General features: G+C 43.4%; 1 protein-coding gene across 1 annotated transcript; it reads left to right on the top strand.

Annotated features, from left to right (window-relative positions):
- Nucleotides 1-9,299: 9,299 nt before the first annotated feature.
- Nucleotides 9,300-24,824, top strand: RGS13 (regulator of G protein signaling 13). The gene is made up of 4 exons (XM_053245884.1): nt 9,300-9,364; nt 14,344-14,405; nt 19,145-19,311; nt 24,612-24,824. The coding sequence occupies exons 1-4, from the start codon at nt 9,300-9,302 to the stop codon at nt 24,822-24,824; spliced, it is 507 nt and encodes a 168-aa protein (XP_053101859.1).
- Nucleotides 24,825-25,243: the final 419 nt, after the last annotated feature.

The raw sequence follows: 25,243 nt of genomic DNA, 5'->3' as shown, positions 1-25,243 counted from the left end.
GGAACTAAGCCTCACTTTAAGTAGCAAATTTTCATAAAGAGAGATTGCTATCAGAGAGAAATGTGTGTTTCATTATTTGCAGAAGAACCCTACACTCCAATGGTTCAAATGAGAATAAACCTACTTCCTTCACTGTGCCAGAGTGTAGTCAAAAACAGTCAGTGAGGCTGGGGAGGAAAGAGAATTTTTTGGTGTGGCAGGTACACACCATGCCACCAGCTGGCTATGGGCCTGCTTAGCACCAAACTAGATGTGGGAGCTTTATGTGTGCAATTCCTAACATTTAAAAAAAATAATTGGAAGCCAAATTTAGGGACATGGTCGGGGGAGGAGGCATTTAAGTCTGTAGCGCTGCCTTAAATATCTCCCCTGGAAAGCTGCTAAGGGGTCCAGAAGAGAAAACCTACACCTTCGGGGATTTGGATTGAAGTTGCAGCATGGAGGAATGGTTAGACACTTCCCTTTTCTCCATGCCATGGCAGGGGCGTTGCTATAATTGAGCAGATGGGTTCAAAGAACCCGGGGATCCCAGCATCTGACGGCCGCCTAGCTCCACCTCTCCCTATTTTCTTAATTATCTCCCTCACTCCAAGGTGCTGCCAGGAAGAGGGGTGAACACGGGCCCCCTCTGCCCTAGCTACATCCCTGTGCCATGGCTCTGGTCCATTCCACCACCCCCCCCCCGCCCACTCACCATAGCTGGTTTTAAGTGCGGGGTGGGGTAAGAAGTTGGAAGTTCTAAACATGAAGCTAGTATTTAGCTTGGCCATTAATCAAAACAGACTTTAACTGGATTCATGCCCATTAAAAATAATATTTATAGCAAGTTCAAATGCTATATTGATACATCTGAAGCATCTTAAGACTGAGTCTTTCTTTATTCCACTTTATAGGTAATAACCAGCACTTTGAATTTCGTTTGGAAACATAGCAGCAGCCAGTGCAGATCTTTTAAGATTGTTGTTAAATGGTCTCTTCAGGTTATCCCAGAGACCAGTCTGGCAGCTGCATTGAGCACCAACTGTAGTTTCTCAACTACATACAAAGGCAGCCCCTCATAGAGTGCATTACTTTAGTCAAGCCTGGAGCATATGTACCACAGTTTTAAGGTCATTTTCCTCCAGAAATGGGCATAGCTGATGTATCAGATGAAGCTTATAAAAAGTGTCCCTGACTGTTGCCTCAACTTGGGAGACCAGAGGGAGTGTTGGAAACACAGGAGCACTCCCAAGCTATGTAATTTCTGGGGGTGTGTTAAACCATTCAGAACAGACATCTCTAAATCATCTTTCAGGCTCTCTCTCTCTCTCTCTCTCTCTCTCTCTCTCTCTCTCTCTCTCTCTCACACACACACACACACACACACACACACACACACACACACACACAGTACCTCCATCTCATTTGGATTCAATTTCAGTTTGTAATTCCTCACTGAGCCTGTTAACACCTCCAGGCAGGCATTTAAGGAATTTATGTCATTACCTGATGAAGTTGATAAGGCGAAATAGATTTTGGCATTATCAGCATATTGATAACACCCTGCACCAAATCTCCCAGCGGTTTCATGTAGATGTTAAAAAGCATTGGAGACAGTATGGAGCCTTGTGGAACTCGTTAACTCCCGCTTTGCAGAGCAATAGTCTCCAAGTGAAGCCATCTGGAATCTGACAAAGTAGTAACAGAAACCTTGTAAGACAGTGCCTCCCAATACCAACTCCCTCAGGCGACCCAGAAGGATACCATGGTCAATGGTATCAAAAGCTGCCGAGAGATCCAAAAGGATCAACAGAATCACCCTCCCTCTGTCAGTACCCAGAAGATCACTCTTCAGGCTGACTCATCAATCTCAACCCCATAGCGCTCCCAAAAGCCAGTTTGAAATGGGTCTAGATAATCAGTTTCCTCCAAGACTGCCTGAAGCTGAGAGGCCACCACCCACTCAATCACCTTTCCCAACCATGGAAAGTTGGGGCAGGTCTATGATTGGCTAAATCTGAGGGGTATAGTGCAGTTTTCTTCAAGGAAGGTCTAATATTATATTAGTAATTATATCAGCAATATAAGATTCTCTCAGTGATATTGGGGCAATTTTCACGACCAACAATAATCGGGCTAAGAGAGCCTAGCCCGATTTTTGTTGGTCGTAAGAACCACTGGGCTCTCAGCCAAGCCTGGTGGTTCTTGAGCAGGTAACCCGCTCGAGAACCCCTGCTAAAAAGCAGGTTTGCAGAGCAAGCGCTCCAGCAAACCTGCTTTTTAGGCTCATGAGTAGCCACGGCTTGGCTTCGTGCCGCGCCTACGCATGAGCAGGCAAAAAGCCACCTCCTGGCTCGGGGGTCTCCCCAGTATGCCCTGCGTGCTAGCGCAGAGCATACTGGGACTTGTGGGGGCCGCATGGCCCCCGCTCCCCCCACCCCCCTCCGGCTCCGTCACGGAGCCAGCCATCGTGTGGGTGGCCGATCCGGCCGCCCAGGGCTCCCTGCCTGCTCTTCTGCAGAGAGAGTGGGCTTAGCCCACTCTCCCCGCAGTTTTAACAAAAGCGGGTCTCACAGATTGTGAGACCTGCCTCATTGTCTTCTAAAATCAAATGATACTGTAACATAAACATTTAAACTGGGGCCAGTTCACATGAACACACTGCCAAGGAATCCTTTCAGGGCGTCCTTCAATCACACCTGGGGGCTGTTCATTCAAATGACCCCTAAACACGTGCAACAAAACACTGTTGAAATCCTGAGCAGTTTCCCTTTGAGGAGGGTATTTACTGCTCTCCACTTTCAATTAATGCCAGCTGCCTATCTGGAGGGAAAGTCTGCAAACACAGCAGAGCACAGCCATATTTGTATTTGTGACTATCAGGCAATCAAGGATCTTTATCCATTATCTGTGTCATTACTCCTCCCCTAGACAATGTTTTTATGTTTTACAGATTTTATTGGTTGTGCAGCTGCTACTTTCTGCTATTTTTATTGCACACATTTGTTTATTATTTCAACAGCCTCTTTTTATAACCCTGTTAGTATGTAAGGCAGAGGCACCACCACTGTAGCCTTCTCAATCAACAAATAAGTTGTTCTATTAAATTTGGTGCAAATTGGGGTCCACAAGTTAGATCTCTTGCACCTCAAATGTTAATATGTCTGCCATCTTGGATTGGAGTGGATGTCATCAATACAAACTGCACCATTGAGGTGTCACTCACTACAGCTGTTCCAAATTTGGTTCATATCGGTTAGACAGTTCTCAAGTTAGTGAACTTGTGCCTCAAAGGTTTATGCACTCGCCATCTTGGCTCAGGGTGGGTGACCTGATCACAAACTACACCATGGGGGCATCCCTATGTGTCCATTCAGCTGATGCAAGTTTGGCTCAAATCAGTTAGACTGCCCACAAGTTTGTGCACTTGCACCTTAAATGTTTTTGTGTCTGCCATCTTGAATTGTAGTGGATGCCATCATCACAATGAGGTGTCCCTATGTGTCCCTACAACTGTAGCAAATTTGGTTCAAATTGGTTAAACGGTACACAAGTTAGCTCACTTGTGTCGCAAAAGTTTATGGTTCCACCATCTTGAATCAGGGTGGATGACATAATCACAAACTACACCACTGAGGTGTCCTTGTGTGTCACGTACTACAAGTGTATCTAATTTGGTTCAAATCAGTTAGACAGTCCACAAGTTGCCATCTTGAACTGGAGTGGGTGACATCATCACACACCATGCCATTTGGGCATCCCTATGTGTCCCTACAGCTGTAGTAAATTTCGTTCAAATTGGTTAAGCAGTTCACAAGTTAGCCTACTTGTGCCTCAAAAGTTTAAGCATCCGCCATCTTGGATTGGTGTGGATGACATCATCACAAACTACGCCATTGAGGTGTCCCTATGTGTCCCTACAACTGTACCCAATTTGGTTCACATTAGTCCAGGTGTTGCGAAGTTGATAGTGGGGCCCACACTGACACACACACAGAATGCAGGGTGATCTCATAAGCCTACTGGAAAGAAGGCTAAAAAGGCAACTAAGGGGAAGCATTATGACTGTATTTGCATGTGAAGGGGCCTCTGATTCAAATTATGTACGACCCATGGTTTCCCTCCCTGGATGCTGATTTGTACCTTCAGTTTGTAGTAAGTTTTGCCACCTGGACTTTCAGTTCTGTGGTAACAGCATTATGTCTGAACACGGCACTGCAGTCTTGCTGCCCAGCAGCCAGGGTTAAGGGGTGACGCTCCTCCCCTACTCTGGCTGCTATTGGATTCCACGGCTGTCCTTCAGTCAAGAAGGAAGCCCAGGCAGCCAGTTCCCCCTCCACTCTGCAGTCTTACTGACTGCAGAGACATAGTTCTCAGTGACATCCAAATTTGGATGGGAGAGAAGGGGGAGCCGAATGGCAGGACCATTTGACCCATGGTTCTGTGTTATGTGCAAATGTGGCCTATACATGGTGTGGAGAATGTGGATGGGGAAATGTTCTTCTCAACACTAGAGCCAGGGATAATCCCATGAAACTGATGGCAAGGAAATTTAAGACCCACAAAAGGAAGGACTTTTTCACAAGTGCATAATTAATCTATGGAATTATCTGCTGCAGGATGTGGTAGTGGCCACATCACAGAGGACAAGTCTATCCATGGCTCCTAGTCTGGATGGCTATAGGCTGCCTCCAGGCTAAGAGGCAGGAAGCCTCTGAATATACCAGTTGCAGGGCAGCAACAGCAGGATAGATGGCATGCCTTCACCTCTTACCTGTGGGGCTTCCCAGAGGCATCTGGTGGGCCACTGTGTGAAACAGGATGCTGGACTGGATGGGTCTTTTTCCTGATCCAGCAAGGCTCTTCTTATGTTCTTAGCTTTAATCCTGAAACATCCTCTGAGAATTATTAGGTAGTGTTTCATTTATTATCAGAATTATCACAAACTATGCTGTTGAGGTGTCCCTGTATGTCACTCACTGCAACTGTCTGTAATTTGGTTTTTATCAGTTAGACAGTCCACAAATTAGCCCACTTGCGCCTCAGATATTCATGTGGCTGCCATCTTTAATTGGAGTGGATGACATCATCACACACCATGCCATTTGGGCATCCCTATGTGTCCCTACAGCTGTAGTAAATTTCGTTCAAATTGGTTAAGCAGTTCACATGTTAGCCTACTTGTGCCTCAAACGTTTACGCGTCCACCATTTTGGATCAGGGTGGATGACATCATCACAAACTATGCTGTTGAGGTGCTCCTATGTGTCCCTACAACTGTACTTGATTTGGTTGATATTGGTCCAGGCATTGTGACGTTGATAGGGGCGGACACATGGAAACACAAACAGAATGCCGGTTGATCTCATAAGCCTACTGGAAAGTAGGCTAAAATTGGTCAAATATTCTAGACAGAATACCTAACACAGGAAAGGCTGTGAAAATGGGTTGTCTTCTTGCTGATAAGGACAAATTTGCAATTCATAAAGTAGTTCTCGTTGCACTGGCAAAGCAAATATTAGAAACAAATTTGCTGTACAAATTTGGTGATTAACTGTTATGAGGACCATCTTATCTAACCATTTATAGGCCAGACTGTCCCCTAATGATTTTATTACTGCTTTGCCTTTTCTACAATATAACTTTTATAGCTGGTTTTATGTTTGGATCTGTTTAACATACATTGTTTTCTGTATTGCAAGTCTAACATTTGTGTCCTTGCTTTGCAATGAGCAGTAGTCACAAGCAAATAAATGATAAGGATACTGATGCATGTCAGCCTTTATTGAACTTTGGAAGGCATATGCTCAAAAGTATGGCTTCATAAATGTTCCACATGCAATTTTTTAAAAAAACCTGTTTAACTTGAATGAAAACATGTATTGATCCAAATAGTTGCATTGTTCTATATTTCAGCACTGCCCTATCATATTGCTCTATATGGGAAAGTTCTTCAAAAATATATCAGTAATAATAAATATTTAGAGCTGAAAAATCAGTATGAGAGGCATTATAAAGCAACCATACAGATTTCCAAAAACAAGTACAGATAAGAAAAACCAATAATTCTACCTGCAATACAAGGCAGCTTCATATGTTCATGGAGTTAGGAAGCTGAAGGACACCAGTGCCCCCAGGACCTCCTTAAACCACCACCAACTTTGAGGGAAGCAGAGCCAGGAGCCATGTGATACCCTAATTTGATCCTACTGCCAGCACCTGTCAAAAAGCAAAAGAAAGTGATTTTTCTGGCCTTGTTAATTATTTCAGACCAGCAGGATAATATTATCTGCCTAATTTTCCTTTTTTAAAAAAATGGTTAAATACTTTGAGAACCATTATGTCTGAAAAGTTATATACAAATACTGGAAAATAAATGTACAAGAAACATACCTTGCTGAGTAGGAAGAGGATTGGGTCTGTTAATTACTCATCTTCCAACCTAAAAACAAGAAATCAAGAACAGGTCTGCTGAATCAGGCCCAAGGGCTATCTGGATAAGCATCCTGTTTCCCAAAGTGGCCCACCAGATACATCAAGAAAGCCCGCAAGCAGGAGATGAAGGCATGTCCCCTCTCCTGCTGTTGCTCACCTGCAACTGGTAAGCAGCGCCACACTGCCTATAACTGTGAAGCCTTCAAGCTTTTAACAAAGTTCCCCACCAAAGGCTCTTGAGTAAACATAACAATCATGGGACAGGTTTATGTGTGGATTGGTAACTGGTTGAAGGACAGGAAAAAGAGGGCAGGAATAAATGGACAGTTTTCACAATGGAGGGAAGTCAGTGTTGTAGATGGAGTTCTAGTGACAATGACTTTTTGCAACGACTATCCCAATGACCACTAGGTCTTTAGTGGTAGTTAGCAAGGGTCTCCTTACCTGTCCCTGCTTGCCTCTACTTTATGACCCCTGCCTTGACTCCTCAGATACTTCCTGCATTAAGCTACTCCTCTTCCTTTCCTCCTAGAGAGAAAATGGAAACATCTCTCTCTCCCTACTTATTTATTATGTAGCCATTACATAGTATTAGGTCTTATATCATATGTATTTCACCAATAAACTAGTTAAGTAATTTAGACTCTACAGTGATCTCTATGTGTGTTCCCATACTCTGTAACTGGAGTGGAAGCATTCCCCAGCACTCTGCTAAAATACCTCTTGTACCTTCCCCAAAGGGAAAGGGAAATAATAATAAAACCCCAGCTGTAAGAAGTTGGGTCAACCAGGGATCTATATTAGGAACAGTGCTCTTTGACATATTCATAAATGATCTAGAAGTTGTGGTAACCAGAGAAGCTGATGATAATAAACTATTTAGGGTAGTGAAATCCAAAAGAGCTTGTGAGGAGCTCGACAAGAGATTGTAAGGAGCTCTAAAAGGATCTCTCCAAACTGGGTGTGGGTGACAAAATGGCAAATGTGGTTCATTGTAAGCGAGTGTAAAGTGATGCATATTGGGGCAAAAAAACCCAACTTCACATATGCACTGATGGAGTCTGAGCTATCAATGACTGACCAAGAGAGAGATCTTGGGGCTGTGGTGGACAGCTTGTTGAAAGCATCAACTCAGTGAGCAACAGCTGTGCAAAAGACAAATTCCATGCTAAGGATCATTAGGAAGGGGGTTGGAAATAAAAAATGATAATATTATAACAACCTTGTACAAATCTATGGTGCAGCTACATTTGGAACACTGTGTACAGTTCTGGTCACCGTATCTGGACAGTGTAGAACTGGAAAAGGTGCAGAAGGAGCCTGGAGCACCTTACTTATGAGGCAAGGCTACAGTATCTGGGGCTTTATAGTTTGGAAAAGAGGCAGCTAAATAACTATATAAATCAACTATATAAATCAATTAAATAAATAAATAAAACTATGGGAAAACATAATAGAGGTGTATAAAATGGAGTAGAGAGAGCGGACAAAGATAAAATTTTCTCCCGCTCTTACAACACTAGAACTAGGGGTAAGCCCATGAAACTGATGGCCAGGAAGTTTACGACTTTCAAAAGGAAGTACTTTTTCATGCCGTGCATAATTAATCTATGGAATTCTCTGCCATGGGATGTAGTGATGGCCACTAGCTTGGATGACAAATTCATGAAGGACAGGTCTATCAATGGCTACTAGTCTGGTGGTCATGTCCAGCCTCAGAGGCAAGATGCCTCTTAATACTGGTTGCAGGGGAGCAACAGCAGGAGAGAGGGCATGACCTCACCTCTTGCCTGTGGGCTTCTCAGGGGCATCTGGTGGGCCACTGTGGGAAATAGGATGCTGGACTACATAGGCCTTGGGCCTGATCCAGCAGAGCTGTTATGTTCAAGACTAGTAGCCATTGGTAGGCTTGTCATCCACAAATCCTCCTGACACTACACAGTCTGTCTAGAGGCTGAGGCCAGATACAACTGTGTCAGTTCTGTTAAAGCAAAAACAAAGCCCAAACTCAAGTAGTAAGTTACCTTTGATGTTGAGTTAGTGATACAAACCACAGGTATATTTCCTGGATGGATTATACTACACAAGTAACCCAAATTACAGAACATCAGAGCTTGGAGCTAGTTCATTGTCTGAGCTTTCTATGTTACCCTTGGAATCCATTTGACCTCTTTCTTTGTCTAATACAGGCCTGCACAATGTGTTACCTACAGATCAATCCAAACGCATCCTGTCCCACTTCTGTTGCAGTCTGCCAGGTGCTAAGCAACCTCTCAAGTTTTTACAGTCCCAGGCTGGCAGGAAAAAAACATGGGATTTTTTGAGGTCTTAAAGGATGGCCACATTTGGCTAGTGGTCTGTATTTGATTTGCTGGGTCACAAGTTGTACAAGCCTGATTCAGAAGAGCACACTTGCATGTTATGTCAATTTCAGAGATATTTCCATCTTTAAGCAGAGACAATGTTACTGTAGTTGTTAACATGTCTATGTGACAAGTGTATGTTTATCTCTTCAGACATTCATCCTCCCTTTTATTTTTAAAAAAGCTGCAAACATTTTACAAACAGTTGTGAAACTGTCTGGATAGTGGGTGTATTGGTGATACACAGGCACTAACCACTCAGAGCTGCCCAGAGCCAGCTTTTTCATGATTTGAATGGAAACACCCTGAAAAGCTGCAGAACAAGGTTTTTCAGAGCTTGGCCTAGCAGAAAAAAGATGCATTTGGATCAAACGAGTGAGAACACTCCCAAACTGTCCCCATTGCTTTACAAATGTAACATCTGTCTTCATCCTCAAACTGGAAATTGTTTTGAAATACACAAATGATAACTGTGACAGTACATCAAGTGCTTAAACATGCTTGTTTTCTTTATCCAGAATAATGAGTCCCAGCATCTGTTGGCTTTGTAACTTATTCAGAGACAGCACAAATGGAATCAGCTCCAAGTAAGTTAAATTCAATCTGAAATTAGTGTGGTTTATAGAACAAAGGGTAAAGAGCTCTGTCAAGCATTCCCAGCTTTGTCAGAGTAAGCCTCCTTAAGTCAACAAAACTCTTCAAGCTTCCACACATACAACATATTACACATTTAAATTGCTGTTATGGCAATTTAAGTTCCATGGATGCACCCAAAGAATCTTGGGAATTGTATTCCCCCAACAATATGGGTATAAGGCGGCTGTACTTTGTGAGAGGGCCATAGCTCTGAGGTGGACATATGGAGAAAGTCTCTAATTCAAATCAAGCATCTCCAGCTAAAGAATCTCAGATAGCAGGACTAAGAAAGACTTCTATATGAGAACCTGCAACTCTTTTGCCATTCAGAGAATGCTGTACTGGACTAGACAGGCCAGTATTGCAATACATAACAAGTTCTTTAAACTAGTTTTCAAAATATGTCTGCTTTCTGGAAAACTTTACACATCAACTTCTCCACTATGGAATCTTGGCACACTGCATGGGATTTGGGGGCATGTTTTAGGGTGTTCACTGAATTCACTCATGGTGCTGGCCAAGCCTACTGGGCCTCATCATTGCTCCATGCAAACTGAGAGGGCACCCTAGGGTACATGACCTGGCAGTAGCACAGTAGAATAAAAAATCAGTAGAGGGGGTCAAGCAGTCTTTCAAAGAGGCTTCTCCACCATTACTGATCTTCTTATAGAAAACGTCCTAATAAGCTTCCAAGTAACCCCTGGGTTCCAAGGGGTGCTTTTTCTGCGGGGGAGGAACCATTGCCTTAGCCAATTCCTTCTTTTTCATATTTTAGCACTTGCGGTAAACATCTGGTAATGGAAATGCAATGTCAGTTTTGTGAATGCTACATGAGACATACAGGAATCTCAATTACTTGAGACAGTGCTAACACTGCCAGCAGTAAACATTTTGTCTCCATAAGAAGCAGCAGATATAGGGCACAATCCATCCAGTTTTAAATGGTTTGATACCCGTAACACTCAATAGCAAAGATTTAAACACTTATGTAGTTTCCTCAGTGAAATAAATGGGACTTCAAAGTGCTTAATGTTGGTTGAATCTTGCCCAGGGTTTAGGAGAAACAGGAAAATAATAGCCTTTTGGGGTCCAATGCATAAATTAATACATTTACAAATCTAATTTGAAGTACAGAAAAAGGCTTGACTTTTTATTTATTAAGAGTTTGATAAGATAGCTCTTCTCTTATAGAACTCAAAGATTCTACAAGAGAACCACAGCTAAAGTTAGCTGTGATTAAAATTCCATTGAACCAGTGGGGTAAATTAGTTCTGGCTCACCTAATTCCCATTGATTTTGCTTTTACAAGGAACTTATCAAAAGAAATGAGTACAAAGCAGAGACCAGAGCAATGATTTCAGCTATTCATCCTGTTAAGATAAGACACAGTTTCCTAGAACCAATCAAAAACTGCTTTCTGTCTGTACAGCTTGTAGGATCAGTGAGATTCTGGTTTCCTTCTGTAAATACAGATGGATAAGCAACTAACTGGTATGGAATATATATATATATATATATATATATATATATATATATAGAGAGAGAGAGAGAGAGAGAGAGAGAGAGAGAGAGAGAGAGAGAGAGAGAGAGAGAGAGAGTTGCATTCTGCTCTCATATCCAGCCATTTAGTCCATGCATATCTGTGGAATTTTCAGTGTCATATAGAAACACTGCCTAGGGGCTTTACAGATCAAAGCTGTGGATTTCTGTTTCTAGATTTATTTTATTACATTATGGGCACACCTATTATTACAGTATGGGCACACCTCCCCCCCTCCACCCCGTTTTTTAAAAATAAAATAAAAGAGACAATGATGTTATTCTTAGGGAAAGGCCAGAGCTATGGAATAAAGAACAATGGGTAAAACAAAACAGCCTTTCTTGGTGCCATGGTTTTTGTCATTCCATGCAAATAATTCAGTAATGTGTAGAGAAAGAAATTACCAGTTACACTTTATTTTCCTTAATGCTTCCGCTTATTGAGCATTTTTCTCAATAAATGCATGTTTGTATATGATGCAGAAATGGGAGAATTGACAACATTTGTGATTAAGGCTAGTGATCCAGCTCAAAACTGGTTCTCTGATACATAATTCTTTTGTAAGATAGAAGTCTGGCTTGCTAAAGGATTCTTAAGGGCTTTGGTGTACACTAGGGCTGAACAGAAAGTACTTACCTCATGTTGTGTTCATTTTTTTTGTTAGAAAGTTCCTCTCATTTTCAACAATACTTGGCATTCACTGCAAACATATTTGAATTCTTTTCATATTGTTGTTCTTGGTGCCATTTTGATTCTTCTTTGCCCATTCGGTCCTTGGCCTCACTTGACCTCACTACCATGTGATCCTTTTGGCTATGGCAACCCATGCAATTTTGTCAATGATGTCTTGATATTACATCATGATCTCTCAGATGATGCTCATAAATAAAATCACATGAGTTGCCACAGCCAATTGGATTAAATGGCAGTGTGGGTAATTAGGTCAAAGAGAGTTAGGGCAAAGAAAAAAAGTGGGGGGAATGGCACTAAGGAGCAGCAGTAGTAATGGGAAGAAAGGGATGCCAAACAGCATAGAGGTGGTGTGAACATTCAGTGAGATCAGTATCTATTTCAGTAAAATAAGCATGTACACCACTCTGAGCTCCTCAGAGGAAGAGCAGGTTATAAATGTAAAATAATAATAATTTGTTCAGGTGCATTCGTTCAGTTGCAAGTTTCATTGGAATTTCAAAATTAGAGGATATTCAGTATAGCCTTAAACTGGAGCATACTACAGACCTGTATGATCCACCCTTAACACTTGCTACACCAGAGAATACATCATAGAGTATGTTCTACCAAATACTGTAGTAGAGCAAAATTATTAGGATGTGGTATACCAATGAAAAAGTTAAGCAAAAGTCCCAACACATGGAGATTAGCTGATGTTCCAGAGATGCAGCAAAAACACCAGCAGAAATATAGAGGATTTAGCCTCTAAACAAAAATAATTCACAATACATCCATCCAGAAGTGAATCATCTTATTACTAACAATAACACAATTCAGGCCCAAGGGCTTTACAAAAGTAAGCTAAAAATGCTCCAAGGCAAATAACAGAGATGATTAGAAATTGATGAGGCTGTAAAATCCTGCAAACAGCTGTTGTGCCAGGCAGGTTTATGAATCTTTTATTTGGGCTCAGTGTCCAAAGGCCAGTTTTGTTTTAATCAACAATAGATTATAACTGAACTTTGTAATAATTGAGTGGCTTTGGTGAGTACTTGGAAACTGATGTCTGTCCAAGAGAGGAGAAAGAAAACTGCCCTCTAAATTTCAATTTGGAGCCCAAAGAGAGTCCATGATGGTCAATCCATTCCATTCTTTTAACGTAAGAGATTCCATTATTTAACTCTCATGTCCCTGATCAGTCAGAAGTCAACAGCAGCCTGCTTCTGCTTCCTTTAGAGGAGGTGTTCTCAACCTGAACTACAACTCCCATCATCTCCAGCTACAACTTATTTTTCCATGTAAACCACTTTGAGAACTTTTGTTGAAAAGTGGTGTATAAGTAATATTTGTTATAAGTATATAAGTAATATTTGTTGTTGAGCAACATCTGGAGTACCTTGCTTTAGTTGTATGTATATACTGTTGTGCAACAAAAGTTTCCAAAGCGGTTTAAAGTAAGGTAAAGTGTGCTGTCAAGTCGATTTCGACTCCTGGCGCCCACAGAGCCTTGAGGTTTTCTTTTGGTAAAATGCAGGACAGTTTACCATTGCCTCCTCCCGAGTGGTTTACATAGATATAAATAAATAAATCAAATGGCTCACCGTCCCCAAAGGGCTCACAATCTAAAAAAGAAACATAAGAGAGACACCAGCAACAGCCACTGGAGGGATGCTGTGCTGGGGATGGATTGAGACAGTTGCTCTCCCCCTGCTCAATAAAGAGAATCACCACTTTTAAAAGTGCCTCTTTGCCCAGTTAGCATTATGACAGGGACTTGTCTTTTTTGCTTGTATTACTTAACGGCATGCCATGCAGAATTAAGGCACACAGTTATCCTTATCATGGTGGCATGGGTGTCATTGGAAAGCAATTAATTGGTTTATTTACAAATGCACAGGCTAAGAAAGAATGCACCGCCCCAAGTACAATTGCCAATGCAAACTGGCATCTGTTCACTTTCTGAACTAACTGGGCAGAGCAAAGCAATTAAACACATCACAGAGCCACTATAGCTGCCTTCCCACACACCCACACACCAAGAACCATGTGAGAGTCACTTCCTTGTGGTGCAAGAACATGTGATTGCAGTATGTGAGCAAAAACCACAACCACATGAATGGGGCAGATTGTGCTTAACGTCCAGTCAGGAAGATATGCACAGCAGGTTACTTTATACCGTAGTTTTATAGAGCAGCTTATATATCATTCCCAGGCCGGTCTCGGATCTAAGTAGCTTGCAGATCCAGTACTGAATCACTTCAGGAGTGGAACAGCACTTTGATCCTGAAAACTATTCTCTGGAGCTTCACATATTTACATTATTAAAATTTTATTTATTTATGACATTGGTCTTATCCTTTCCTACCTCCAAGGAGCAGAGGATGGCATACCCAGAGCTCCCCCAGATTTCCTCACCAGTTTGTGAGGTAGCTTAAACTGAGATATAATGATTCGACCAGGGTCACCCACTGAGCATCATGACTGAGAGGGGGTTTGTGCCTGGGTCCAAAACTCTAACCACTACATCACACTAACTTTCAGTGCAAAGCTGTTTTTTTAGAATCAGGCCTAAATGGCCCTTGTGATGTTTACCGTTCAATGGACTCCTTAGCAAAGGGGCTAATCGTCAATGTCATTTGTCCCAGACGTTGCAATATTAATTGTGGAATCAGAGCTATTGCCTTTTAAAACTCAATACGTCCCTTTCCTTTTCCAAAGAATAAGTCTGGAGGAACTGCTGGAGTGGTCTCAGTCTTTTGAAAAGCTAATGGCTACCAAATGTAAGTAGTTTACACTTATCAGAGCCCTCAGCTGGTGTGGGGATCAGGGAGGATTGGAATGGTTCATCTGTTTGACCAGTGTTGAAATACTCTATGAGGCTGTTCACAAAGGCAGCAAAGGTCAGGTTTGGCTGCCGTCGTCCGATCTCTGTTGCACGTGTGAACCACCAGGAGCTGTGCGGCTCCCAGCAGTGGCACGTTGGTAAACCCGCCTCTGGAGCCCGCCTCCAAAATGAGGTTAAGGGAGCTCGCACTCTCTTAGCCCCCATTTTGTTGATTGTCTGCCTTGCTGACAGCCCAACTCCTTGCAGCCAGGGCTGGGAGACTGTGGGACTGCCGGCCAGCATTGGGGGGGGGGTCCCCATAATGCACTGTGCAAGTGTGCGGTGCATTGCGAGGATCCACCCCCTTGCGGACCAGGAGCCCCTGCACTTATGGGATTCTGGCTGGGAGCCCCACAGTTATGGGAGCCCTGCAATTATGGGATTTCCAGGGGTGGGGTGATGCATCCCAGCCCCAGCGCTCCGCTGCTGCCGGGGAGAGCTGGAGTCCATGTGGATGCACGATCCGCGTGCCCAGCACAGATGGGGCAATTGTCTGCAGGGGATGTAAGGTTTTACAGCCTTCTTCCCCACATGCCCCAAGCCCTTTCTCATGAATCATGAGAAAGGACTCTATGTAAGGTAGGGTGGGGTCCATGAAAGCCCCTGTCACCTCACCTACGATATAACAAAGGAATTGAGCAAATTTCTACAAAATCCTACATCCTGCATTTAATGTGGCTGATTCTTCCCTTTTTCTGAAATAAAAGGATCAGGTGGAGTGTGTGTTTAAATCCAAGCCACATGTTGCTGATTATGTACTACTACTACTACTACTACTACTACTAATTATTATTATTATTATTATTATTCACGTCTATACCACCCAAAACTCACATCTCTGGGCGGTTTACAACAAACAAAAAGCTAAAACATTAGTTAAAACAAAATAAATGACATAGTAAAAGTTAAAACATTACAACAATTTAAATTTTTAAAACAACATTTAAAATGATGCTAAAACTGTTAAAACAATATTTATTTAATTAAAAGCCTGGGTGAAAAGGTGCATCTTTAAAGACTTTTTAAAAAGTTGTCAGAGATGGGGACGCTCTTACTTCGGCAGGGAGCACGTTCCAAAGCTCTGGGGCAGCAACGGAGAAGGCCCGTCCCAGAGTTGGTGACAACTGCAGATGGACCTCTCTTGATGATCTCAATGGGCAGTGGGGGTCCATAATGAAGAAGACATTCTCTTAGATACCTGGGGCCCAAGCCGTTTAGGGCTTTATAGGTTGTAAACAGCACCTTGTATGGTGGTGGCCCACACCCCACCTGACATTTCTTGCTGAAAAGAGTTGTTTTGCAGATTCCCACAATAAGTGACAGATGCATCCGGAATAATTAAAGCAAAATTGGGAATAATTAATGCAGAAATTGCTCTGGCTAAGGTTCCACTCTGTTGCTTCAAATGGCAGACTAGAACTCTTCCCAAACAGTAGATCTGCTCCTGTGCAAGGTCTGTAGAAGATTTGGCCAATTTGATGGGAAACCTGGAGTCCTCCCTGCCCGCACCAGTGATTCTGCTTATAATTAAGCTGCCCAGTGTGTCATGTGAAATAACAGGGTGCTTGTGTCTGAATAACTGTTAGCGAAGACTCCAGCTGGTGCTCTGAACCAGCAGGCTGAAACAGGCAGTTTTTCACCTTAGGGGATTCTCGAGCAACAGGCTAGATGCCCTTCCTCGGGATGCTAGTCTGCCAGTTCAAGCAGCAGCCTGGAGTCCTTCCTAAAAGATCAACTAATGAGCAAGCATCTCAGCTTTGCACTTCACACCTCAGGCTGGTGTACTGATGTAACTAATTCTTCATAGGGATGTGCAAAACATTTTGACATTGAAACATTTTTATTCAAAACAGGCCATTTTGAGCATTTCAAGCTGAAAACAAAATGCGTTTTTGAGCTCGGAACAAAACAAACCCATTTCGATCAAAACATTTTGAGCTCTATTTTGGAGGCCTGTTTTTCCTTTGCTGATCAATTTTCTGGTACTGATTGCCTTACAACCTCCTTGCTTCTTGGTTGGCTTGTTCTCATACAAATCAAGTGTTGTCATGTGCAACAGTGCTCCCATTGGCTGAGGGGGAGCAGGGGGAGCCGGGAGCCAAAGGAGGGATTTTCAAAATTCATTTAAAGGGGCTGGGAGGCAGAGAGAGTCCTTTAGTGTGCCTCTCTTGAAGAGGATGCATCAGGGAAGGAGGACGACTCAGATACTGCAGCAGCAGAGAGCAAACTAGTGGTGGTGGCCCAGTGGAGGGAGAGAGAGAGAGAGAGAGAGAGAGAGAGAGAGAGAGAGAGAGAGAGAGAGAGAGAGAGAGAGAAAGTGTCTGCGGGATGCACTTGGCCTTTGAGGCTGTGGCCAGGTGAGATATCCCCACTGAAGGAGCTGAGTGTCAGTCTGCTCCTGCCATGACTGATCTTGTGGACAGGTGCCACAGGATAGCAGTTTACTTCCACTGGAGCAAAAGGGGTAGCTGGATGCTCAAGGAGAGGCAGCTTATGCTCAGCCTACCTGACCACCTGATCCCTCAGGATATTCCAACCTGGTGGAACTCCACCTTTCTCTTGCTCCAGCATGTGCAGAAGCAAGAGCCAGCGATCCACTTCCTGGCTTGGAAGTGTTCAACCAGGAATGGGTGCTCCTTTCTGAGTTTGTTTCGGCACTCAAGCAATTCTTTGTTGCCACAAACAGCTTGTGTGCCGAGATAGCAATGCTGAGCCAATTTGCCCACCATTCATCTCCTTGAGAAGATGGTGGGACAGCTCCATTCCATTGTGACCACTGAGGAAGCAATCACTTTGGCATGTTGGATGAGGACTGGAGTGGTGGATTGGCTTAGGCTACCCTTGGGTGCATTAGCAGAGCATGTTTTGTCCTGCCTATTTGACCCCAGGATGAAGGGCAAAGCAGTCACCCCTGATCAGCTGCCCAGGTGGATGGACCACTTGGTTGAAGAGGTAAAGTGAGCAGAGGAGAGGATGCCGGGGCACAATGAGAAGGAGGGTGCTGGGGCACCTACTGCTAGTGTGCATTCCACGCCTAGCAGCAGCATCACCACCACTTCCCAGTCCAGCAGTATGGTGTCTCTGGCAGGGCCAAAGGAACCTCAGCATCCCACCTGGTGGTTCATGGAGGGGCTCCTTGGCGCCTTGCCAGGGATACAGGAGTAGCCCACTGAGCCCTGCTGAGCAGTGTGCTCTGAAGTACCTGCAAGACCTGGTGGCAGGCTGGTAGCTGGAGCTGATCCAGTTTTAGGCAGTCATCTTGCCAGACTTGGCAATGGTTGCTGGAGGGTTCCTTTTGTGCCCACCAACCAGCGTCCAGAGTGAGAGGGTGCTCTCCATGACCAGGGATGTGATTACACCCCATTATTCATGAATGGATGCTGACTTGATGTAGTAGCTGGTCTTCCTGAAGGCCAGTGAATAGGAGTCCCTCCCCCATTCACAAGTAGAATAGTGTGTGACCTTAATTACTGTGAACTTTGAACTCAGAGTTCACAGCAATTAAGGTCACACAGTGTTCACTGTATTGAAACCAGCTAAAATCTTTTTTAAAATTATAAAAAATAAACCATGAACCCCACCGGCTTGGGACTCCTGGGGGAAGTTGTGGCCATACCTGCCTTGAACACAAACCCACTTTGGTGCCCCAGCACCCCCGAGGGGGGCAGTAGGGGCATATTCAAATCCCCATTATTCCCTATGGAATTATGCACCAGTTCAATTCCCCATTATTCCCTATGGGGAAAATGCAAAAAATAGAAAAATGTTCAAAAGAAAATCATTAAATATCACAGGAGTGTCCAATTGCTTTGGGGTTTGGTGGGTGCTAGGCACCCCTGGGTGCATACTACCCACCCTGGGTTTGTGCCCCTAGGTGATCTGCATTGGGAATAAGAGGCCGGTTCGAGTCCCCATTATAGAACATTTTTGAACCGGTTCAAGTTGGGTTCAAATTTGAACCAAACCGGGGGGGGGGGCATTTCGAGCAAAACCAAAACCAAACTGATCTACCCTGGTTTGAATTGTGTTTGAATTCAAACCAAATGGGCCAAACCACTTTTGAGCACATCCCTATTCTTCACAGCCCTACACTAAATATAACTGTATATCAGCACACTAAAAATTAAATGGCAATAAGCAAAAACACGTGAATTCAATGATCCAGGGAAAACATTATCTAGATGATTTAGTAGGAAAAAATATATTACTGTTGATGAAGTGGGGGTGGGGGGTGGGCTTTCACCGAAGTAGCCCCAAACCAGACATGATCTAGGCTGTTGATCACATGGTTGCCACCAAAGATGGTAGCCATGTCGTGAGTTCCCCCTATTTTTCTCATCATCATAATTAAGAAAATGTGTGACTACCGTCCATGTTATTGACTGCCACTTGGGGATGGAAAATGCACAATGTGATCTCTCACGATGCATTTCCTGAACTGCATACGTTATAGGGAGCAGAGTTAAAAATCGACTACTGGGTTGCTGCGATTTTCTTAACATCCAGTGGCAGCCTCCATGTCTGACCAATCGGTACATGAGACCTTTTCATTGAGAATAAAGCAGGGCAATTTTGACAAGCATCTTCTTTTAATGCTGACACTTTGATCAACATTTGACCCTGAATGATTTTCAGATGGGCCTATGATCTACAAGGCCTACCTGAGGACAGAATACAGCGATGAGAACTTTGAATTCTGGTCTGCTTGTGAAAAGTACAAGAAGATTGCATCACAGAAGAGAAGAACTGCAGTGGCATGGAAACTTTTCAAGGAGTATATCCAGCCTCAAGCTCCAAGGGAGGTAAATTAATACTCTGGAGAGGAACACAGAAGGACCATCTTGGTTTTAAAGAGAAATTTGTTGTTTATTAAAAGTAAAAGGTGAAGAATGCTAAAACAAATCTCTGCGAACCAAAACTAGGCATGAGAATTCCATTGTAACAACATTTGTCTTCTCTGGCAAGCGTAGTATTTGGTTGTAATGATGAAATGTTGCTTTCCTCCAATTTTCTTGTTTCTCCAAAGTCTTCCATGCAACTTTCTATCCCTAAATTAAGGAACTTGCGTGAAAGGGGAATGCAACTTATAGAGCTTCATATTAGTGGTATTTATTACCAGTTTGTTTTCTAAAATAGATTCTGCAAACTATGCAGAATAGATTCTGATGCTATGCACATGAAATCCAAGGTGGGGTCATTGTTTAGCGCTCTATTTTTTTGGTTTGGTGGTGCAGGGGGGAGTTTTTAAAATGTCCCTCTGTTTAAAAAAGCAGCAGCTCCACTGGCTCCCATTTCTCCTCTTGAATTGAATTTGCAAGATTACAGCACAGTGCATCTTCCAGCAGATCTGCTCATGCAACAGCCTCCCACATGTGCATGTTCTGCTGCTGCTCTTTGGTGGTATGAGCTCCTTGAGGCTTTACACACAGGGCTTTTACTTTGAATCTTCTCGGGATCTGAGTGTGCCAGTCCACATATTAGCTGCATTTACCCTGAAGTAGCTGCGGGCTATCAGGGACCAGTACAGTCAGGATTCTGTTTTCCCCCCAAATCGAGGCTGCGCATTCTGGCTTAGCCCAAAGTATGTCTGGCTTAAACACATGCTCTAGTTTCAGTGGCTTTTGGGGGGAAATTTGAGACTTCTATTATGCCCTGCTGCTTCTCCCTTGATGTGTGGAGTGGCCATGCCAGTAATTCGGCTTTTCAAAACTCAAGGAAGGGGAGTTTACATAGGCTTTAGATATGCAGAATGGATGTAAGCTGAGCCTTTTTGTCTGAGCTGATGTCATTAGCCTGCAAATTTCTTCATGACAGAGAGAAAGCTCAGATTTCTGCTTTAAACTTCCCTGCCTCTTAAATCATCTGGGGGTGTGGGGGTGTGTGTGTGTAGGGCAGGGCATGAGGTGATGAAGGCAATCTCTCACAAAGGCAATGGTTAAGTCTTCTGCTGTTTGATCCAGCTTTTGGCAACTTGTCATGCCGGTCTTCCATCCCTCCATAGCTCAAACTAACAACAACAAAAGGCTCTCTTGCCTCCTCCTTTCTGTGATGTGATTTGTGATTGGTTGGAGGAAAAACCCAGAGCAAGCCAGTGGGAACGCACAGGGAAAAGACCTGCCAGGGATTGTGGAGAGGAGCCGACCCTATGTGGACTGTCCATTTAATCCCCCTAATTAAACATTTTGCCAATCTGCTGTGAAGCAGATTCGTTCTTCATATAACCCGCGGCCTGAAGGCATATTTGAATAACTCCCTTGCCTTTGAAGAGCAGCAGCAGAATAATCTGAGCTGAGGAGAGACACATTCTAGAAAGGTAGAAGTCTAGAGTACCCCAAGTACAGTTTAGTTTAGAAGGCACCATTTAGAATAGTAAGTATCTCATGCTTCCTGCCAGCATCAAGTTTTCCGAATAAATGATGTATATGGTGCAGCAGGACTGGCCAATAAGTTATCTGTGCACATAACTGTCTTACACTGAACCAGACCATTGGTTCATCTAGCTCAGTATTGTCTATTTCTGTGGTTCCCAACCTGGGTTCCTCCAGATATTGCTGAACTACAACTCCCAGCATCCCCAGATACCATTTATTATGGCTGAGGATGCTGGGAGTTATAGTTCAGCAATATCTGGAGGAACCCAGGATGGGAACCACTGGTCTACTCTGATGAGCAGAAACTCTAAGGATCAGGCAAGGGGTTTTCCCAGTCTTTCTCAGGACTACCAGCATGCAAAGCTGATAGCATGGGCTCTACCACTAAGCTACAGCTTCATTTTCCCCTTTCCTACATTTAGGTGTCTAAAATAAACGAGCACCTCAGAGGCTGGTTAGACAACCGTGCTTTACAAATAACAATTTTACTTTAGAGATATAGGTGGAGCAGGAAGACTTTTACTACTGGAAGTGATGCAATGTTGGGATGTGCTGTAACACCTGGGAGCACTCTCCCAGGACAGTAAATGTCAAACCATCAAGAAACATTTTCTTGCAGACCACATTGCATTAAGCTTATTATTAATATAATAGGGGAGTAAATGAAGCTGGAAATTACATTTGACTTTCATTTTTGAGATAGTTGAACTTCATCAGTTGTTTTGCCTGACTAGAAATTCTGATGACGTTCTGTGATGTCTTTTAGATTGGGGAAAACCACTGCAGACTTAGAGGGTAAAGCTGGTAAGCTTTCAAACACTGAAACATTATAAATGAGGTGTTTCCCCAGTCGAATCTTTGTTACTGAAAAGTTATGAGTCATCAGCGGCTCTTATACAACAAACAGGACTTCTTCTCTACAGGCCATAGAAAAAGAAAAATGTTTTCTACTTCTTATGGATACAGCTTTAAAACCACAAATAATTCATATTTATTTATTGATCATATTTATATGCTGCCTGATATATAGATCTCTAGGCGGGGTACATATTCCAAGTTACAATGTAAACATAAAACAAACAATTAAAACAGTTTCACTGAATAAAACAATTAAATAGTTTAAAATTAGTTTTAATTAAAAGCCTGGAAAAACAGGTGTGTCTTAAGGGTCTTTTAAAAATCTATCAGAGAAGTGGTTAATTTGAAAGGAAGTGCATTCCAAAGCCCTGGGGCAGCCAAGAGAAGGCCCAGCCCTGAGTCACCACCAGAGGAGCCGGCAGAAAACATAACCAGACCTCTCCAATAGGGGTGTGCACAAAACCGGGTTGCCCGATTCAATTAGAGTCCAGACCGGACTTGAACTGGACCGAGTATGTTTGGTTTTGCCACCACCCTGATCCCCACCCCCCACCCCCGGGTTTGATCTGGTCCGTGGGTTCACAGTTTTTAAAATGTATATTTACTCACCCCCTCCAGGGGTTTTTCCAAGGCCACGGGGGTGGGGGTCCTCCGGAGGTTCCCCCTTCCCCCACAGGCCTCCATTTTGTGTGAAATCACCTAGTTCAGTTGGTCTTCGGCCTGTTCCAGGCCTCAGCCCCGTGGCGGTGGCCATTTTGGAGGCCATCACACATGCCCAATGGGCCTCTATGTGGCCAGGTCAAGCCATGCAGAGGCCCATTGGGCATGCACGGCAGCCTCCAAAAGGCCTGGAACGGGCCAAAGACCAATTGAACCAGGCTGATTTGGAGGCTAGTGGGGGAGAGGGGGAACCTCTGGAGACACACACACACACCATGACCTTGGAAAAGCCCCCTGTAGGGGTTGAGTTTATTTATTTATTTTTATTTATTATGTGATTTATATACCACACTTCCAAAAATGGCTCAGGGCAGTTTACATCAGTTAATGTTTTTTTAAAAAAATCATGAACACACACACACCCAAATGGCCGGGGGGGGGGGGGGGCGGGTTGGTCTGATAACAAACCCAACTGGGGGGGGGTCCGATATCGGACTGTCTAACCGAACAGGTTCGATGTCAAACCTGCTTGACATCAAACCTGTTTGCACATCCCTACTCCACAGATGATATTAATAGGTGGCAGGGTTCATGACAAAGGAAATTCTCTCTTAAGTACCCTGGACATAAGCCAAATGCACGAAATATTTTTTTAACAAATCAGGGCTTTAAAAGTAATGACTAGTACTTTGTATTTCACTTGGAAACATATCAGCAGACAGTGCAATTCTTTCATAAGTGGTGTTGTATGGTTCCTTCATGTTGCCCCAGGGCCCAACCTGCCTGGTACATTCTGTACCAGTGTAGTTTCTGAACTATATACAAAAAAAGCCCAACTTAGAGAGCATACAGTAATCAAGCCAGCATATGCACTACCGTTTTAAGGTCATTTGCTTCCAGAAATGAGCGTAGCTGAGGTATCAGCCAAAGCTAATAAAAATCTCTCCTGGCCACTGCCTCAACCTAAGGAACTAGAGTTTTGGTTACAGGAGCACTCCCAAGCTACCTGATCTTTCAGGGGGACTGTAACCCCATCCAGAACAGGCAGATCTAAACCATCTCTCGGGTCGTGACCCCCCACAATCAGTACCACCATCTTATCTGAATTCAGCATCAGTTTGTTATCCCTCATCCAGCCTGTTACCACCTCCAGGCAGGCATTTAGGGAAGTTATGCCATTTCCTTATGAAGCTGATAGGGAGAAATAGATTTGGGTGTTGTCAGTGTATTGATAACAACCTGCACCAAATCTCTTGATGAGCTCTCCCAGAAGCTTTATGTAGATGCTAAAGAGCACTGGAGACAGTATGAAGCCTTGTGGAACTCCATGCAGTAACTCTTGCTTTGCAGAACAACAGTCTCCAAGTGACATCATCTGGAATGTACCTGAGAGCTAGGAACAGAACCACTGTATACCCGTGCCACCTAATCCCACCTCCTTCAGGCAACTCAGAAGGATACAATGGTCAATTGTTTTGAAAGCTGGTGAGAGATCCAAAAGGATCTTCAGAGTCACACTCCCTCTGCCAATACCTAATTGGATATCATCCATCAGGCCGACCAAGGCATATAGCCCCATAGCCCGCCTGAAAGCCAGTTTGAAATGGGTCTAGAAAATCTGTTTCCTCCAGGTCTGTCTGAAGCTGAGGTGCCACTACCCTCTCATGGGAGATTAGAGACAGGCCTATAGTTGCATAATTCTGAGGGGTCCAATGTAGAGGTGGCTTGTGGTTGCAAGTCCTACCTTAACCAGATGGTTGTCCATCCATGACAATGAGGAAATAATATTCATTATTCATAAATTATGAATGGGTAGCAACTCTATGTATAACTCAGTCCCTAGCCCTATTCACATATTATGTTCAATGCATGTACAATTGGTGTTTGGTATACACATGTACAGATTTGTATGCATGTACTGTTATTCACACATTATGTTTCAACGCATGTTCAATGCTAACTTGGCAAAGAGGCACCTTTGAACGTGGTGATTCTCTTTTATTTAGCAGGGGGAGAGTAACTGGCCCTATCCACCCTCAGCACAGTACATACAAATCGGTCTTTAAGATGCCACAGCAGTTTATGTTCCCATCTTCACAGGCCGTTTCTTTCTATATTCTCCCTTTAGTATCTTGTTCTTACCCTTGTTGTAGCATCACCTTTTTAAAAAATCCAGGAATGTTAACTTAGTTAAAAACTATTTTATCTTTCAGATTAATATTGACAGTCCAGCAAGAGAAGGGATTATCACAAACATTCAAGAACCAACTCAGTCTTGTTTTGATGAAGCCCAGAAAATTGTTTACATGCACATGGAAAGAGATTCATACCCGAGGTTTCTTCAATCAGAAATCTATCAAAATCTCCTCTTTAATCTTTCAACTGGAATGAGTAAACCACTGTCATCTATCAATGAGAGAGTCTGAGAACTTGGAACAATGTTTGACTTCCTTTAGCAGCCTCTGAGAAGAACAGAAAAAAGGCAAGACCCTGGAAGAACACAAATACAGTGGGTGTGTGTGCAACAATGGCTCATGCAGCCGTGGGTGGAGAGGGGATCAGTTCCTTTAAAAAGAAGGACCTTACCTGCTCCTCCACCACCCTACTGCATTTCTGGGCGTGGCGTTCACTATTCAAAAGGCCGTGTGCGGCTGCAGCGCTGCTCCCAGAAGCCTGCACATAGCGTCTGTACACTTTGGGCCACCCTGGTGCCACCCATGTAGAATTATGGGGCTGCTGAAATCCTCATTATTCCCTATGAGATAAAAAATAAAAATGCACAAAATTCAAAAATTTGTTTAAAAATCACCCCTTTAGCCATTTTCCTTGAAATTTGGGTGGTAGC

The sequence above is a fragment of the Hemicordylus capensis genome, chromosome 4 (assembly GCF_027244095.1).
Source record: "Hemicordylus capensis ecotype Gifberg chromosome 4, rHemCap1.1.pri, whole genome shotgun sequence".
In the NCBI taxonomy this organism is placed as follows: Eukaryota; Metazoa; Chordata; class Lepidosauria; order Squamata; family Cordylidae; genus Hemicordylus; species Hemicordylus capensis.
This window is presented reverse-complemented; position numbering and strand designations above follow the sequence as displayed.

What these genes read in the sequence shown, in the direction of transcription:
- RGS13 (XM_053245884.1), top strand. Translation starts at nt 9,300, where the DNA reads ATGAGTCCCAGCATCTGTTGGCTTTGTAACTTATTCAGAGACAGCACA. An exon ending in AAAGCTAATGGCTACCAAAT is followed by an intron (nt 14,406 to 19,144) that starts GTAAGTAGTTTA and finishes AATGATTTTCAG; the next exon opens with ATGGGCCTATGATCTACAAG. An exon ending in AGCCTCAAGCTCCAAGGGAG is followed by an intron (nt 19,312 to 24,611) that starts GTAAATTAATAC and finishes TTTATCTTTCAG; the next exon opens with ATTAATATTGACAGTCCAGC.